The following is an 18,126-nucleotide window of genomic DNA, read 5'->3' as shown; positions in this document are numbered from 1 at the left end:
TATTATAGAAAATCCTAAAAAGTCAACATAATGCATAGGAAGAAAATACTTAATAGAAACAATGCAGCAAATAGAAACAAAAAGATTTGCACCAAAAACAAGTGTCTTATGTCGGACTCTTCCTGGGAAGAATCTAATTACTCTTTACAATTAGCTTCATGTGTGCTGATTACATGGCTCCACTTACTTGCCACGTGACTTTGGTCAAGGTAGTCAGTCATCCCAACCCTCTATACTCACCTGTAACAGTAGCTGTTTCACTGGGTTTTTATAAAGACTGAGGCTATACATGTAAAATGCTTAGCATGGTGAATGACAGGGATTGTGGTAAGCAAATGTTAGTGACCAGCATAATTAAAGTTTGGAAACAATTTAAATATCTGTCAATAAGGGGTCCAAATAATAAATCATATTGTACCCATAAAATGGAGTACCACATAGCTGTAAAAAATGAAGTGAAAGCTCTTTACGTACCAATATGGAAAGGTCTTAAAATACTAAACATTTTTTGAAGTGCAGCAGTGTTTATGGTATACAATATTTTGCATAAAAATAACCCACTCATATTTGCTCTTTTGTAATCAATACCAGGGGTGTACTTAAGAAACATGACCAGTAGTTATCTGGCAGTGGGGGTGGAAGCCAGGGGATGGGAAAGACGTGGGCGACTTTTCAGTGAATATCTTTTAACAACTGTTTGATTCTCGAATTGCCTGGTCATATTACCTATTCACAAAAGTTACTTTTTAAAAGCAGTTTATCTTTTGAATATATGTATCCAGTGTGGATTGGGTCTCAGACTGAAATCCACAAGAACCAGGACTCGACTTATCATGATAGCTTTTTCTCTTAATATTCAAGTGTACTCATTATCAGAAGAAATGGAACTGCTTACCTAGGAACATGACGATGCGTCTTCGCCTTTCTTAACTTACACACGACGCAATCCTGGACTTAACTTTTTACCAAGAAACATCTGTTCCTTTCTTTCATGAAAGGAGAATCTAGGAATCCAACTAAAGATTCACAACTATGGGAGTGGAGAAAGTGAACATTGGCTGTACTATAACAGGAAATAACACGGTCTTCATTTGCCTCACAAAAGGTAGTTAAAATTTTGAGTATTTCAGTGACTGTTTATGAACTCTGGAGACAGCTTCAGGTAATACGAGCACGATAAGCTCAAATTTCCCTGGGATAGATACTCAATTTTTTTTTCTCTTTCACCTTATTGCGATTTGGTCAAGATCCAACAGTCAAGCGCCAGGTGCCCCACGTGGTTAATCCCGTAGCCGCGCTCCTGCTTCTTCGCGGCTTCTGTTTCAGAGATGAAGAACATCGTGTTTTCTTTCTTTGGTGTATAATATTTTAATCACGGTGATTAAGAGCAGGACAGAAGTCACTTATCCGAAACATTCTCATTTTAAAAATCATTTTTATTGTCATTTTATGGTTAAAAAAAACATACATGGCATGACTATAAAGTAATGAGACGAGTTTTCATGTGTGGCTTGCACTACGGAGTCTCATTAGTATATAGTCACATCCTGTCTAGAGCTTGGAAGAAAAATATGCCTCGGCTATATGATTATCAATTTCGTTACTTAAAATTTATTGAGTGCCAACAGAGCACTAGGCACATATATAACACAGAATTGTACAGTCTCTATGTTGTAGACTATATTATTTACATAGATTTCTCAAAGATAACATTAAAGCATGTATTTACAGAACTTTAGACAAAACAACAATACTGGAAATCAGCAAGTTTCTGTCTAGCAAGGAGCACCTTTTCAGGAATGAGAGGGTTATGCAGAGCTTACGGTGCAAGAGCACGTTGACTCCGTTACCCAGAAAGTCCATGTTATTTCATCATATAAGAGTTCTATAAAGCTATACGAGAAAAACCTAAGTGGGAAGCCATACTTGGTTTCATTAGGTCAAATACATTTAGAAAATCCTCCGCTGAGACCACTGCTCAAAGGGACTACAGACATATTCACATATCACAGCACAGAAGCTAGAACTACAGCATGCAATTCCAATGAGGTGCAAGAATGGTGCGTGCGAAAACCGCTTTTCTGAGCCTGGACTTTCTTCTCTTTTCTAATTACCCTGCAGTTTCTTATTTTGCAAAGAAACATGTACCTTTAAAACATACATTGATGTTACACAAAATTAGTTTGGAAAAATTTGAGATTTTTTAGAGAAGTACAATGAATACCCTCCAACTGGTATCAACAACTGGGAGCCTTATGAGTTTGGGGGAGTTGAGGACATTTTAGTGTTATCCACATGATCTCTGCGGCATCAAGTGGGTAGCCCCAGTCTTGGGAGGTGGGCCAAGAATACACCCCACGACCCTCGGAAATGACGGTGGCTAACGTTGGCTGACAAGTCTTTAGCGTTCGTGACTACACGGCAGAGTGCAGCGCCGGGGATCCCGCTGCAGGGAGAAAGTAGATTTTCCTTCAGTACCAGTTGATTCAAACTATTAAAAAAATTTTTTTATATCCAAACTGAGATCCTTTCACTCTAAGAATCTGCCCCTAAATTCAAGTTGAAGATTTGGGTGCATCGTGGTTCTGAATGAACAATCAAAAAACACAGTATCAAGCAGTAATCTGGCTTTGCTTTACATCATGACAAATAGAAAATACTCTCCGTCTCCTGCTATCTCAGGCGAATTTGTCATGAAAAGGACCTCTTTTATCGGTTCTCTATTTAATGTATTATAAATGGACATATAATTAAATAGGTGACTGGACCTTGTCTTCAGCTAAATTTGGGATTCTCTCTATATTTTTAAAGAATGTCTTAAGCATACTCAGAAATGAAGGACTCAAGAAAATGTTCAGTCTTTTATTTAAAAACTATAAACAGTCACCAAAGTAAATAAAGCCATTCTATAACATAAACTGTTAGGTCTATATTTTTTACTGCACATCCTAAGGACACAGCAGAAATGGTGGTTGGGAGGCCTTCCACATTTTTGGATGCTAATAGAACAGGCAATAGGCAGTTATAAATGGATACATTTCACGCTGGGGGGAAGAAGACAATTTAAGGAAGTGAGCAGTTTCTGAGCAGGAATGTGGTACAGTATTAAGAATGGAAGAATAATACAATAAAATTCCACACTATATTAAGATAGAAAAAGTAGTGAAGAAAATATCATACCTGCACATAATGCATATATAACACAGGAGAAAACCTGTATAAAATTCCATGTATTTAAACCAATTTACAAATACAAAAAATTCTGTCCAAGCTCTGAGCTTGCACATGACAAACGTTTACAGTGGATACATGTTAGGGAAAACCAAAAAATACCTTCAAATAGTTTTTCTTCTACAAAAATGACATGAGATATATTATTCCATACTCTTTCAGCCAGCAAAATGAGTTCTACAAGGTGTATAATACAAAACAAAACAAAACAAAAGAAAAAAAAAAAGAGAAAAAAAAAAAGAAAAAAAAATCACAGTTCCACAAAACTGTTTTGACTTTACAGCATCAGTACCTTTGCAGAAGTATTTACACAAATTTAAAGAACATTCATCCACTGCGTAGAATATATCACAATTACTTACAATTGACAGGAAAGTCTAGAAAACTTTAGAACCTACCAATAATGCTTCTAGGACACCACAGAATGTATTTCCAGTGGCTGCAGTGGCATGAAAGGTGTTCGTTCTATTCACAAATATTTACAAGATCTATTCAGACTGGTAAATTTTTATGATAATAAATAAGTGAAAATATATTGGCTCAAGTAAGAAAACCAAGCTACTGATTTCTAAACAAAACACACAATCCATAGCTAGATATTGGTGGCCCCCTCTGAGATCGGGGGTATAGGTGTGCTGAAATTTTTTTTTTAATTATTCAAACCAGCTTAAACGGTTTTGTAAATATAAAAATGTGCTCCTTTTTGGATATAGATAAAAATATTTAATGCTTCTATTTCATCTGCTCATGTAGGTTTTACAATATTCCATGTATATTCCAATGTGGATGGTACTGAATTCTGATCATACCAGTTTCCATCAGGATTTATCAGATCTGACAGACATCCTGCAGATAAGCTGGTTGACAATCCCACAGCAGTTTTTTTTTTTTCTTTTTCTTTTTAGATTTTTTTTAAACAGAGAACAAAGGGATTCGCTCAGAGATCAGAATACGAAGCTTCCTCTCAGCATCATGGGAGGAGATAAAATAATTCATTCTATGGTCTCTGTTCCATTAAGACTTGGTGCTTTCTTCAGTAACAGTATGTGAAATGTATGTGACTTTGAGTCCCCACTGTAGAAGTGGAATTATTTTTCACTGCAGCATTTCTGAGTCTTTTTCTTGTTCTTTACTCTGAACTGTAAAATTAAGTTCATAAAGGCATTTGGCAAGGGTGGAGGAAGCTTCCATGTTACTAATGGCTAGCACTGATAAGTTGTTTTCATGTCTCTTTAACAATCTGGAAAAAAACCAAAGAGAGGTTCTGAGGTCAGTGATGACTCTTATGGATTCTGCAATTTAAAAACTAAACATTTTTTACTTCATTGAGAGGATGTGTTCAGCACACTTTGGTGAATGGAATACACTATAAACTTACATGGGTAAAAAGTGTTTCCAGGCATGACAGAATTTCCTTGTATTCATGTAGCAATTTTTCAGTGAACAAATGTTTTTACCACATACCACATACTGCTGCTTTTAATACACTTAAAGAAGCCGCATGTATAAAACGATGGTTCAAAGAATGCTGGTAGCAATGTGGTCAGTTTTCAGACCAAGATGGAATTAAACCAGGAATTAATAACAGAAAATTGATTGGAAAATCCCCAAGTCTATGATGTAAACAACAGATGGGTAACATGAAGTTATACGTGGGTCAAGAAGAAATCTCAAAAGAACTTTAAAAATACTTTGGATTAAATTAAAATAGAAATACAGCTTATTAAAATCTGTGGGATGCCGGGAAAGCAGTGCTTTGAGGGAAATTTATAGCATCGATTGAATGCATATTATTAGAAAAGAAGATCTAAAATCAATAATCAAAATTTCCACGTTAGGAAACTAGTAACAGAAGAGCAAATTAAATCCAAAGTAAGTAGAAGAAGTAATTCAAGCCAAAATGAATGAAACTGAAAAGAGGAAATCAATGAAACCAAAAGTTGATTCTTTGAAAACATCAAAATCAAGAACTCTCTAAGACATGCCATCTAAGGAAAAACAGTGTGTACATAAATTACTAATATTGGAGATGAAAGAGGGAAAGGTACCAAAGATCCCTACAGATCCCATGGGCATTAAAGGCAATAAAAAATTAGTATGAATAACACTATGCCCACAAATCTGAAACTCTAGATGAAACATACCACTTCCTTGAAAGAAACAGGCTTCCAAAAGTTACACAAAGTGAAACAGAATATCTGAAAAGGCCTGTATCTATTGACGAAATTGAAAAAACAAAAAAACCCAAAAACCTCCCAAAACAGAAAACACCAGGTTCAGGGGTTCTCTAGTGAATTCTACCAAAAATTCAAGGTTCTTCAAAAAAATTAAAAAAATAGAAATACCAAATGATCCAGTAATCCCACTACTGAGTATTTACTCAAAGGAAACAAAAAACCTAGTTTGAAAAGGTATGTGCACTTCCACGTTTACTGAAACATTATCTCCAACACCCAAGGTATGGGAGCAACCCAAGTGTCCAACCGCAGATGAACGGGCAGAGATGCGGTATGTCAACACAACAGAGTATCACTCAACCATGAAACAAAAGAGTGAGATCTTGCCATTTGCAACAACATGGATGGACCTAGAGGGTATGATGCTAACTGCAAAGTGTCAGAGAGAAAAAGATAAATATACGATTTCACTAATACATGGAATCTAAAAAACAGAAAAAACAAAACTCTGAAGTTTTTAAAGAAACAATGCACAGTTCTACACACAGTAACGTTAATATAGTATTGCAGGAAGAGGAGGAATCTGGGAAACGACTAGTTTAACCTGTTCAATTTACAGATGAGTAATTTGAGGCCATCTTGAGGCACCTAAACTGAAATGACTTTCTAGGTAAACAGTAGTAGCAGAATTAGGGAAGATCATCTGACTATTTGGCCTTTCTCCGTGGTACATTTCTAAATATGGGAGGACTGCCAGGCATAATTCTGTAACAAGCTTCATTCATACTTCTAGAAAATTCAGATCATGTTTCTAGAGTAGTCAAATTCATAGAATCAAAGAGTGAAATGGTATTTACCAGGGGCTGGGGGAAGAAGGAAATGAGGATCAATGGTCATTAAGTTTCAGTTAAGCAAGATGAATAAGCTTGAGAGATGCACTATACAACACTGGAGCTACAGCCAACCATAACATATTATACACTTAACTACTTGTTAAGAGGGTAGATCTCATGTTAAGTGTCCTTGCCACAATAAGGCAAAATTAAATAAAAATTCAGATCATGTCAGAAAACAGCTGGAGGGAAATAAGATGGTCGCCTTTTTTTTTTTTTTTAAAAGATTTTATTTATTTATTCGACAGAGAGAGACAGCCAGTGAGAGAGGGAACACAAGCAGGGGGAGTGGGAGAGGAAGAAGCAGGCTCATAGTGGAAGAGCCTGATGTGGGGCTCGATCCCAGAACTCTGGGATCACGCCCTGAGCCAAAGGCAGACGCTTAACCGCTGCGCCACCCAGGCGCCCCGCCTTTTTTTTTTTTTTTTTTAAGGTTTATTTTAGAGGGAGAGAGAGAGAGAGACTGTGAGCACATGTGTGTTGGGGGGGAAAGCAGAGGGAGAGAATCTTCAAGCAGACTCCCTGCTGAGTGTGGAGCCCGACGCAGGGCTCAATCCACAACCCATAAGATCATGACCTGAGCCAAAATCAAGAGTCGGCTGTTTAACCGACTGAGCCACCCAGGTGCCCCTAAGACGGCTGCTTTTAAGAAATTTTTATATGAAAATAAAAATTATATTCTACAGATGATTCAAGTTTTTTTCCCTTCATTAATAATGGGAAGTTTATCACCTGAATGAGACATTACTCCATAAAAGCAGCTATTTCTTTTTAATTTGTAAACTTAAAAATTTTCTACCCCCAAAATTACAATATTGATGTGGCTATATATATAAAGAAGAGAAATTATTAAAGTGAGCACAGTCCAGAAAAAAACAGTGATGCTGAGGGGTGAGGAGAAAAGTGGTAAAAATCAGCCCCAAATGGAAGGATGAAATAGTTCTGTGATAAGAAAAGTACAGTAAAATGTCAATTAATGGTAAAAGCTAGGTGATTGGTATATATAGATGTTCACTGCAAAATTATGTCAAGTTTACCTTCTGTGCGAAAACTTCTACATTAAATGTCAGAAAAATGCCAGAAAAAAAAAAAATCAACCAGCATGAGATTACCCAAGAACTGCAGTGCCTTCATTAAAATAACCCTGGGTAAAAGGAACTAAAGAAGAGGAAGGAACTAGACTTCCAAATTTTGAATGAACATTGTAGGGAAAAAAATTTATGGGAAAAAACACAGAAATTTAAAGCCAAAATTGAACACATGGGGATTGTATCATTTCTGCCACTCGAGAGCAAAGGAAGAAGTAAAAACAACTGTAAAAAAAAAAAAAAAAAGGAAATTGGGGCCCCTGGGTGGCGTAGTCGCTTAAGCATCCGACTCTTGGTTTCAGCTCAGGCTGTGATCTCAGGGTCGTGAGATCGAGCCCCGCGTCCAGCCCCACGCTCAGTGTGGAGTCGGCTTCAGACGCTCCCTCCCCCTCCTGCTCATGCTCGCTCTCTCTCTCTCAAACAATAAATAAATCTTAAAAAAAAAAAAAAAAGGAGATTAAAGACTAAGGAGTTGAGCATCTTTCATGTTTTTTGGCCATTTGGCTATTTGCTTTTCTGTAGTTTCCATACTGTACATATACCACCCCCCAAAATGGCTAAAACTAAAAATTAACACTACAATACCACATGTTGGCAAGTATGTGGAGCAACTGTGATTCTCATACATAGCTGGAGGGAGTATAAGTTGATAAAATCTCTTTGGAATTGTTTGGCACTACGTACTCAAGTTATAATATCCTATAAATCACCAATCCTTCTTAAAAGCTCAATAGAAATATATACATATATGGCCAAATGTAACATGTATAGAATGTTCATAGCACCACTATTTTTAATAGCTCCAGACTGAAAACCACCAGTATGCCTACCAAAAGTAGAATGGAAAAAACAAATTTGAGTATATTCTCAGAACAGAATTCTATACTGCAATAATATGAACAATGTCCTGCCACATGTAACATGAATGAATCTCACAAACAAAGCTGAATAAAGGAGCTAGTACAAAAAAATGTACACCATTTGATTCTACTTATATAAAGTGCGAAATCAGGCAAAATTCTATGGTGTATCATCAGGATCATGGTCCCATTGAGAAAAATGAGATAGAGAGAGGTGGGGAATCAAAGGGGCTCTGTGGTACTGGTGTTCCTCTATTTCTGAACTTGGACGGCTGGTTCTGTGGGTGGTTCACCTGCGATGATTCATTGAGTTTTATTCTGTTTTTTAATACTTTAGGTATGATTTACTTCAAAAATTTATTAAACAAATTTTTAAATGAACTAGAAATTTCTACAATTTTTTTCTGGAAAAGAAAAAATAGTCCTATAAAACTTGATTTAAAAATAACTTACGTAATTTGAAAAGATATATGCACCCCTAGGTTTATTGCAGCTTTATTTCCAATAGCCAAGATACAGAAGCAACTCAACTGCCTATGCACAGATGAATGGATTACAAAGATGTAGTGTGAGCCTACACGCGTGTGCGCACACATGCACACACACACACACACAGGAATATTACTCAGCCATCAAAAAGAATGAAATCTTGCCATCTTCAAGAATATGGATGGACCTAGAGGATATAAAGCTAACTAAAATTAGTCAGAGAAAGACAAATACCATATGATTTCACTCATGTAGAATTTAAGAAACAAAACAAATGAACAAACTAAAAAAGAGACAAACAAAAAAACAGACTCCTCAATACAGAGAACAAACTGGTTGTTGCCAACAGGGAGGTGGGTGAGGGGATGGGTAAAATAGTTAAAGATTAAAAGTACACTTATATTGATGAGCACTGAGTAAGGTATAGAATTGTTCGATTATTATATTGTATACCTGAAACGAACACTGTATGTGAATTATACTTTAATAATAAAAAAATTACAAAGTGGGAATCAAATTATTTTCCCTCTATAATTAATGAACATTTTGATAAAGAAAAATCTTTCAGTTTGAAAAATTTCACAAATTACAATAATTTTTCCACATGCTAAAAAGTATTCTTTTATTTTTATGTCACATGGATAAAACTAGAAGACTAAGTTTAAATCACCAGGATGATTTTAAAGTAACAATTTTTTTTTTTTAAGATTTTTTTTTTTTTTTTAAGTAATCTCTATGCCCAACATGGGGCTCAAACCCACAACCCTCAAGAGTTGCACACTCCACCAACTGGGCCATCCAGGCATTCCATAACAATTCCATTTTTGTAATAAATTATTATCTTTTACTTTTGGGGGTTTTAAAAAATAAACACTCACTAGATAAACAAAGTATGTCTGTTTTGTTGTATAAAATGGTATTCAATTTCAAATTTCAAGGTGTTTTTTGATATGTTTAGTAAAGGATAAACATTGTGTTACTTTAATATACTTAATAGATAATGAAAAATAACCTGTAAGCATTAGTGAAAACAATTTAAGATACAAATTAGCAGTTTGAAGGCAGGTTTTTCTCCTTTCCCTCCCAAAATTGTACAAAATGAGTTAAAGAAAATTTTCTGAAAAAACTAAACCAGAAAGGCAAGGCGTAGGACTTACAGAAACATAGACACAGTGAAGGATTGGGGGTGAGGGATCAAACAGACAAAAAACAGGATTAGGTGAAAGTAACGTACTCAACCACAGTGAAGTCCTCCTGGTCTCCCTCTCCCATTTGTTTCCATAACATGGGATTTTTACACTGACCCTCCTCCAAACTGCCCACCTCCAAAGGCAAGAAAATTAGAGATTTTCCCCTGGAGAAACAATCTCTCCCTAGAGACTGACATTTGAAGGACTTCTAATAAATAAATTGGTTCGTGAGGGGTCACCCAAAATGGCAATCCCCAGTGACATGTGGAGATCACGCACTCAAAGCTTCTAATTGGCTTGCTGGTATTTTTTTCTCAATACAGAAAATGAAGCCCACATGCTTTTAAGGAATTTAGGGGAAACAGCAACTATACTTATAGGGGAGAATAGGGTGTAATAAGGTAGCAACAACTGGCACTACTCCCAAAGATCTCTTAGAAATGAAAGCAGGATAGCCTAAGTAAAAATTCAATAGACTTGATGATAAAGTCAAGGAAATTTCCAGGAATTAAATTAAACAGACGAAAATGAAAACTAAGAGAGAAAAGAAAATTAGAGGATCAATCTGTGAGGGTCTAGCATCCAAAAAACAGAAGTTCAAGAAATGGGGAATAGAGACAATGGTTGGCAGAGAATTATAAAACAAACATACAAGAAAAATTCCTATTATGGAAGGACTTGAATCTCCTGATTGAAAGGATCCATTGAAATGAAACACCCACTTGACTGATCGCAACAAAACACCTACACCAAGACACAACATCATAAAACTTCAGGATATGAGAAAGTGAGATTCAAAACAAAAAGATCCTAGATGCTTCTAGGGAAGAAAACAGATCACAAACACAGGAAAGGGAACCAGGATGTGACAGGCTTCTCAAGAGCAGAGCTGCATGCTGGAAAACAGGAGAGCAATGCCCTCACAGACTTAAAAAACAGAACAAAACAAAACAAACCTTTTCAGTCTAGAATTCTATGTCTAGCCAAACTATCATGAATAGAAACAAAGACATCTTCAGATATGTGGGGTTTTAAAACTATTGGAGGATATGCGTTAGTGTGAGGGAGTAAATCAAGTAAAGGAAATAATTCAGATTCAAGAAAAAGGGATTCAATATTGAAGGAATTCTCAAGATTGATATACTGTAAATGGAACTATTTTCTTATTTTTCAGACTGTTCATTATCAGTGTATAGAAAAGTACCACTTGATTTTTAAATAAGACCCATATATTATATTGATAAAAGGTATATAAATCAAAAGGAGGAGAAATATATTGCAATTCTCCAGAGCTCAAAATTCATCAGAATGGAGATAAACTGGATTTAAACATTTTACATTATTCAAACAATCAGATTCTGAATTTCAGATTTTAAAAATGCTGACATTTCATATTGTTCAGTATACTGTACTACAAGAATGAAGTTAAATATCCATGTATCTATCAATCTGCAATTTTCTTATTGCTAACAGAGTTGGCTTTAGTCTAAAAAAAATCATACCCTGTTACTTATTCCATTCTCATCTCTGTTGAGATGAGAAATCTCAACAGGGAATTATCTTTTGCAGCTATCTGATTTCCTACACTCTCTTCTTCACACATACGTTTGCCAGATTCTGTCAGTACTCTTGCTAAGCAAAACTCCACATCACTGGAGATGTTTGAATGAAGTTCTACAGTTCAGCCTTCACTGAGAGGATGAATGGTAAGAATTTAATGGATTGTTTTCATTCTTTTGATTCTGCTACTCTAAGATCATAGTAACTGAAGATGCCAGAAGACATTTGGAAGGTTTAAAGATAAAGTAACGAAATCAACAACAAAACAAAAACAGTAAAATGGAAACTTCTGGCTCAATAATTACAGTAGATCTAGCCAAAGTGGCTCTGCTATAAGCCTAAGAATGTGCAGTCCGAATGTGAGGAAAAAGTGCTAAGAAAAAGTTATAAAATTACTTTTAGAATTCCAATTATCTATATAAATTCCAGATCAGAACTCTGGAAAAGAATGAATTTGTGAGACTTCTTTCCTTCCATCTATCAATCAAAAACTACTGAATCAGCTATTACATTCCAAACAATATGCTAGGCACTGAGGACACAAAAATGAAAACCAAGATTCGATCCCTGCTTTCAAAGATCTCGCCATCTAGGGTGGTAATGCGCAACATGTGAGGTGGTAGGGAGGACCTGTGGCACCACAGGTCAGGGCAGGCTAGTAAGGAAGATGTCAGGAAAGGAAGAGGTAACCCCTGAGTTGAATCTTAAGGATGAACAGAAAGTAGAGATTATCTACTACATATTAAGTACTGTGCTAGGTGTTCAGGCTACAAAGATTACTCAGAGAAAGTCTACACATAGGTCAGCAGGAGAAAAAAGCCATATAAAAACTATTTTTAAGATTATTTATTTGAGAAAGAGCGAGTGAGTGTGCACAGGAGTAGGAGGAGGGGCAGAGGGAGAGAATCCCAAGCCGACTCCCCGCTGAGCGCAGAGCCTGACACGGGGCTTGATCCCACAACTCATAAGATCATGACCTGAGCCAAAACCAGCTAAGCTATTTACAAAACAGTAAAATTGTTATATCTCTTCAACAAATGGTGTTGGGAAAACTGGACAGCCACATGCAGAAGAATGAAACTGGATCACTTTCTTACACCATACACAAAAATAAATTCAAACTGGATGAAAGACCTAAATATAAGACAGGAAACCACTAAAATCCTATGGGAGAAAACAGGTAGCAAACTTTGACCTTGGCTGAGGCAACTTCTTACTAGACCTGTTTCTGAAGGCAAGGGAAACAAAAGCAAAAAGAAATATTGGTGGAACTTTATCAAGATAAAAACCTTCTGCACAGTGAAGGAAACAATCAAAACTAAAAGGCAACCAACAGAATGGAGGAAGGTATTTGCAAATGACAAACTGGATAACGGGGTAGTATCCAGAATCCATAAAGAACACATCAAAATCAACACCCAAAAAATAAATGATCCAGTTAAGAAATGGGCAGAAGACATGAACAGACACTTCTCCAAAGAAGACATCCACATGGCTAACAGACACATGAAAAAATGCTCAACATCACTCAGCATCAGGGAAATACAAATCAAAACCCCAATGAGACACTACCTCACAACTGTCTGAATGGCTAAAATTAATAACTGAGGAAACAACAGATGTTGGTGAGGATGTGGAGAAAGGGAAACACTTTTGCACTTTTGGTGGGAATACAAACTGGTGCAGCCACTCTGGAAAACGGTGTGGAATTTCTTCAAAAAGTTAAAAAAAGAGCTACCTTACAACCCAGTATTTATCCAAAGGATACAAAATGCTGATTTGAAGGGGCACATGCACCCCAATCTTTATAGCAGCATTATCAACAATAACTACATTATGGAAAGAGCCCAAATGTCCATCAACTGATGAATGGAAAAAGAAGATGTGAGATACACACACACACACACACACACACACACACAATGGAATACTACTCAGCCATCAAAGAATGAAATCTTGCCATTTGCAATGACATGGACGGAACTAGAGTGTATCACACTAAGAGAAATGAGTCAGTCAGAGAAAGACAAATACTGTATGATTTCACTCCTATGTGGAATTTAAGGAACAAAACAGATGAACATAGGGGAAGGGAAGGAAAAATAAGATAACAACAGAGAGGGAGGCAAACCATAAGAGACTCCTAACTGTAGAGAACAAACTGAGGACTGCTGGAAGTGAGGTGGGGGATGGGCTAAATGGGGGATGGAGATTAAGGAGGGTACTTGCTGCGATGAGCACTGGGTGTTATATGTAAGTGATGAATCACTAAATTCTACTCCTGAAACCAAAACTACACCATATGTTAACTAACTTGAATTTCAATTTAAAAAAGTAATGAAATATTGAGAGCTTCCAAAAAAAAAATGTTGTAAGACAAGTTACGAAAAAAGAGAACAAACTCGATGGGGAAGGGGCACACAGCATAGGAGGCTGCACACAAAAGCTGCTACCTGAGCTGAATCATGAAGGGTTTCCAGATATTCAACAGGCCAGCACCACAGGGAGAAAGGCATTCTAGGCAGGGAGGAGAGTATGAACATTGGAACCAAAGGTACAAAAGTGCGACCTGAAAGAGTCTAGCTCGATTAGGAATCTGTACGTGGCTTGTCTGGGCTGAAACTGAAATGTTATGAAGCACAAGGAGAGTGGAATGGAAAATACAGTGAGAAAGGTAGTAAGAAACCATGTTATGAATCAAGGAGGAAAATGCTGGTGTTCTCGTATGGTGACTAAACCTTCATTATTTCTGTTTCTGAAAAACTTTGCTATTTTTCTATTTGAATGTTAAGAATTTTTCTTATTCATCTGTGAGAACACTGGTACACTAAATACAGTAACTTTTGCATTGCAAATACTGTTTTTTAAACTTTAGTTTTAAATTTTATTCATCTTTATAGAAGTTTGATACACTCAAATTCATTTTTTTTCTTTTATAATGTATACCACTGTTTTCATGGTTGGAAAATTCAGCTGGAAGGTTCCTGCAAGAAATGTAAAAGAACTAATAAGACAAGGTACAATGGGGGTGGGGGGGGAGAAATAAGGTAGATGCAGGATATGTCTAGGAGATGGGACTACTAACATGTCCAAGGAGAGAAATGCAGAGAGAAAGTCACTAGCTAGAAGGCACGGTGCCTCAAAGGACAACTTCTCAGCAAAAGAGCCTAAGATGAGTCAGTTGAAAATGCAGAAGGAATACTAGAAAATTGGAGACAAGCTCCAAGGGAGACAAAGTCCAAAAGGCATCAACAGAACTTTCCATGTTTGCTCTCTCAAGGATTAGAGTGATTGTTTCTACTTTCTACAGATCTGTAAAATCTTGACTTTCTCTTGCTTAAGTCCCTTAAAAAGTAAGTTGGTTTTTTTTGGAGCCCAACATGCAGCTTGAACTCCCAACTCTGAGATCAAGACCTGAGCTGAGATCAAGAGTCAGACACTTAACCAGCTGAGCCACCCAGGCACCCCAGAAAGTCAGTTTTCAACTTCAGAGCATTACAGTGAATCTTAGCAATATCTATGACTTTGATGACTTTATGAAAACACCGATCACCAAACTAAATTTCATCTTAATTCACATGAGTCAAATGATATATATTCATTTTCCAATTCATTCCTCTTCCCCTCCCCCATAAACTTCTAAGGTTTCTCCTTAGTAAATCTACTTTTTGCTCTAAATTCTATGGTCAGCAAGAAAATTAACCTAATAAAACAAATTAAAAGATCACCTTTTGGTTGTTTCAACTTCTACTTTTTTGGCTTTTAAGAGATCATGATGACCTGACCTTGGCATAAGCTTTGGGATATACTCACAAAATTGATGAGAAAAACAGTGAATAAAAACACAGATATCTAATCTTATTAACTTACGTGTAAAAGTAAAATGATCTAAGTTCACTCTGGCTTAGGAAAACAGATTACTCACCTGCGACCACATTCTGAATATTTACCAATATTTTTTAATATTAAGGCAGCTGTTAGTCGGATGTGTTTAGTTATTGGTCCCTCTTTTTCATCCTTAAAAAGAAAGGAAAAGAAAAGAATAAAGATCTAAATCATACAGTGCTCACACCTTTTCAGGTAAGGCTTTCAAGGCTTGCTTACTGTAAAATCTCGAAAGACAAGGTTTCTTGATCCTCTCCTAAGAGCCATAAGAGCAGCACTGGGATGATTCACAATGGCCTTCTGTGCTCTAGGAGTTGAGCTTGTGCCCCCTACAGCAGGCTGCCTAAATTGAGGAGAGAGAGAGAACTCGTTAACATGACGTTGCGGACAGACTGACAAGGATGACCAAGCTGCCAGCCCCTGGGGTGGCTACTCTGAAACTGGATACACGATAAATAAAGGCTCCCGTGACCCAGCATTAATGTTTACTTTGTGTCAGCCTAGCCAAAGGGGCTCTTAGTATCAGGCTGAAGTTTCAAGTCTTTTATTTTCCAATCTAACAATTGAAAGGCAAACAACAGATGTTCAACTGTAGTCCATCTTTAAAGTTACTGTGCCGGTAAACATGCAATCAAAAGCAACACAACATGGTATCAACACTGTGGAGTTCACATCTTTGAATGTAATGTGAAGATTTTAACAAAGAAGAAATAGTCTACAACTTGAGTTGCTAGTTATTTTTGTTAAACAGTACCTAAAAGTAAAATAGTATTACAGAAGACTGTGTTGATACAGGAATAGGTCATCCAGGAAGATAACCTACCATGATAGTAACAAGAAATTATGCTAACCACTGTATTTCAAACTATTACTTTGTTATATCATCTTATTTTCATCATTATTTGATAATATCAATCAATCTTTTCAGTGTATTTCTACTGTCCTTTATGAAAGATACAGAATGGAGGGAGTACAGAGACAGATTTTATATAAAAGATTCGAACTATGCCAGATTCCTCGGTCAAGGAGAAAAACTGCATCAATATCTGTTACATTCTTGTGATGCGATGGTGGGAAGAGCAATGACTTACACGTGAGGAAACACAGTCTATTTCTGACACTCTAACTACCTGTGTGACTTTGAAAACTTCCATTTGCTCCTCTGTGCTTCAGGTCTCGCGTCTGCGACGTGGGGCGATTTCTGGCACTTTTAAATATAAGTAAACTAATTCTGAATGTAAAGCAATCTTCAAATTGCAAACCAGTTCACATCGATATCTACATATACGTCTACAGACAAGACTATATACAGATACAACTGTTACTGGATGTTAGGTTTAAGTGACAAAGACTTTTGATTGATTGTAACTGATATCCCAAATATCTTTTCCTCCAAATTTAAGCAAAACCAAATATATTCCAACATATTCTTATACACTACATGATATATACAAATAAGTACAGTGAAAATATGGAAAAATATATTTGGCAGAACAATTACTTCCCCTTGCCTTTAGGATACGATCAAAACTCATGGCTATGACTTATGAGCCTCTCAGCTAACTACTCCTCATTCTTTGAGTCTCAGTTTGGATGCACTTTCCACCAGAAAGCCTTCCCTGGTCTCCTAAACTGGTTTACATGGGCTCTCACAGTGTCTTCAGCATGTCCTCATTTTAGTAGTGATTACACTAGACAGTAAGAATTACTTATATCTCTCATTTGATCTCTAGGCACCGAACGGCAAAACGTACCTTGGTCACATATTCATATCATACTTTAGTGCCTAGCACATAGCAGATGCTCACTAAACAGCAATGGAATGAATGAAGTATGCAAGCAGCTTGTGTCCCCATACTTCTAGTTCTCCTAGAATTTCAGCTCCGTGAAGTTATAGACTAGGTCTTGTTCTTAGAATTCTGTATCTCTGGCACAATGCCAAGTACACACCAATATTTCAATAAATGGTGACAAATTATTATACCTTCACATTTTGAGAGTTAAGCATATTATTTAGGTTACAAATTCTACAACTAAAGCCTCAGTTAGAAACAGAATAGGAGATAAATACTATGTAAATCTAATAAGGCTCTTACAGGAATCTACACCCAACTAGAACTTGACTACCTGCCTTACAAGTATGTGCTCGTGAAATTACAGGTAAATGAACAGCCATACAGTAAATGTGATATGTATACAATCCTTACACGACACCCTGGCCTGTCCTCAGAGGAGTAGTTGTAGGAAGAAATCTCTTTGCCATTATCAAATACATATTCAATTATTCTCTCGAAGGACAAAGAAACATATATACACTTTCAGTTTACAAAGCATTTCTCAAATATCATCTGTCATTACTTCTAATGACTTGTCTACAAATTAGAATCAAAACATTACAGCCACAAAGTCCTAAAGGACTATGCGTTCTAGCCAGAATGAAAAGTGATGCTTGGAGAATTTAAGCAGTTTGAACAGGGTCACACAGCTGGTTAATGGGAGAGCTCACCTAGAACCTAGGTCTCTGGCTTCCCGATATGCTAAGCTGTCTTTCACTGGTACTGTGCTTTGCCTAATTTCCTGACTTTTCTTTTTGTATGTGCAATGGGAAGAAAACTCGTGGTCCTTACTTGGTAGAAGATTTTTGACTTCCCACTTGTCCTGGTTCATCTTGTTTTAATCCTGCAAGCAGGGCATCTTTTGAACAGTGCTTATCCTTTTTGAGAAAGAGGAAGTAAAAGAATATGCATCAAGAT

At 36.6% G+C, this 18,126-nt stretch overlaps 1 protein-coding gene across 1 annotated transcript in view; it reads right to left on the bottom strand.

Moving 5' to 3' along the window:
* Positions 1 to 2,834: 2,834 nt before the first annotated feature.
* The window catches only part of ARID2 (AT-rich interaction domain 2), a 160,077-nt gene continuing 144,785 nt past the window's right edge, over positions 2,835 to 18,126 (bottom strand). The window contains exons 18-21 of the mRNA XM_040642361.1: positions 18,001 to 18,086; positions 15,593 to 15,716; positions 15,414 to 15,505; positions 2,835 to 4,471 (exon numbers count right to left, since the gene is read on the bottom strand). Of these exons, the coding sequence (XP_040498295.1) occupies positions 4,327 to 4,471; positions 15,414 to 15,505; positions 15,593 to 15,716; positions 18,001 to 18,086 (447 nt within the window). The 3' untranslated portion in view covers positions 2,835 to 4,326. The remainder of the gene's footprint in view (positions 4,472 to 15,413; positions 15,506 to 15,592; positions 15,717 to 18,000; positions 18,087 to 18,126) is intronic.

Source organism: Ursus maritimus, unplaced genomic scaffold, assembly GCF_017311325.1.
Source record: "Ursus maritimus isolate PB19 unplaced genomic scaffold, ASM1731132v1 scaffold_26, whole genome shotgun sequence".
Classification (NCBI taxonomy): Eukaryota; Metazoa; Chordata; class Mammalia; order Carnivora; family Ursidae; genus Ursus; species Ursus maritimus.
Note: the sequence above shows the minus strand (reverse complement) of the source record. Positions and strands in the feature narration are given on the sequence as shown.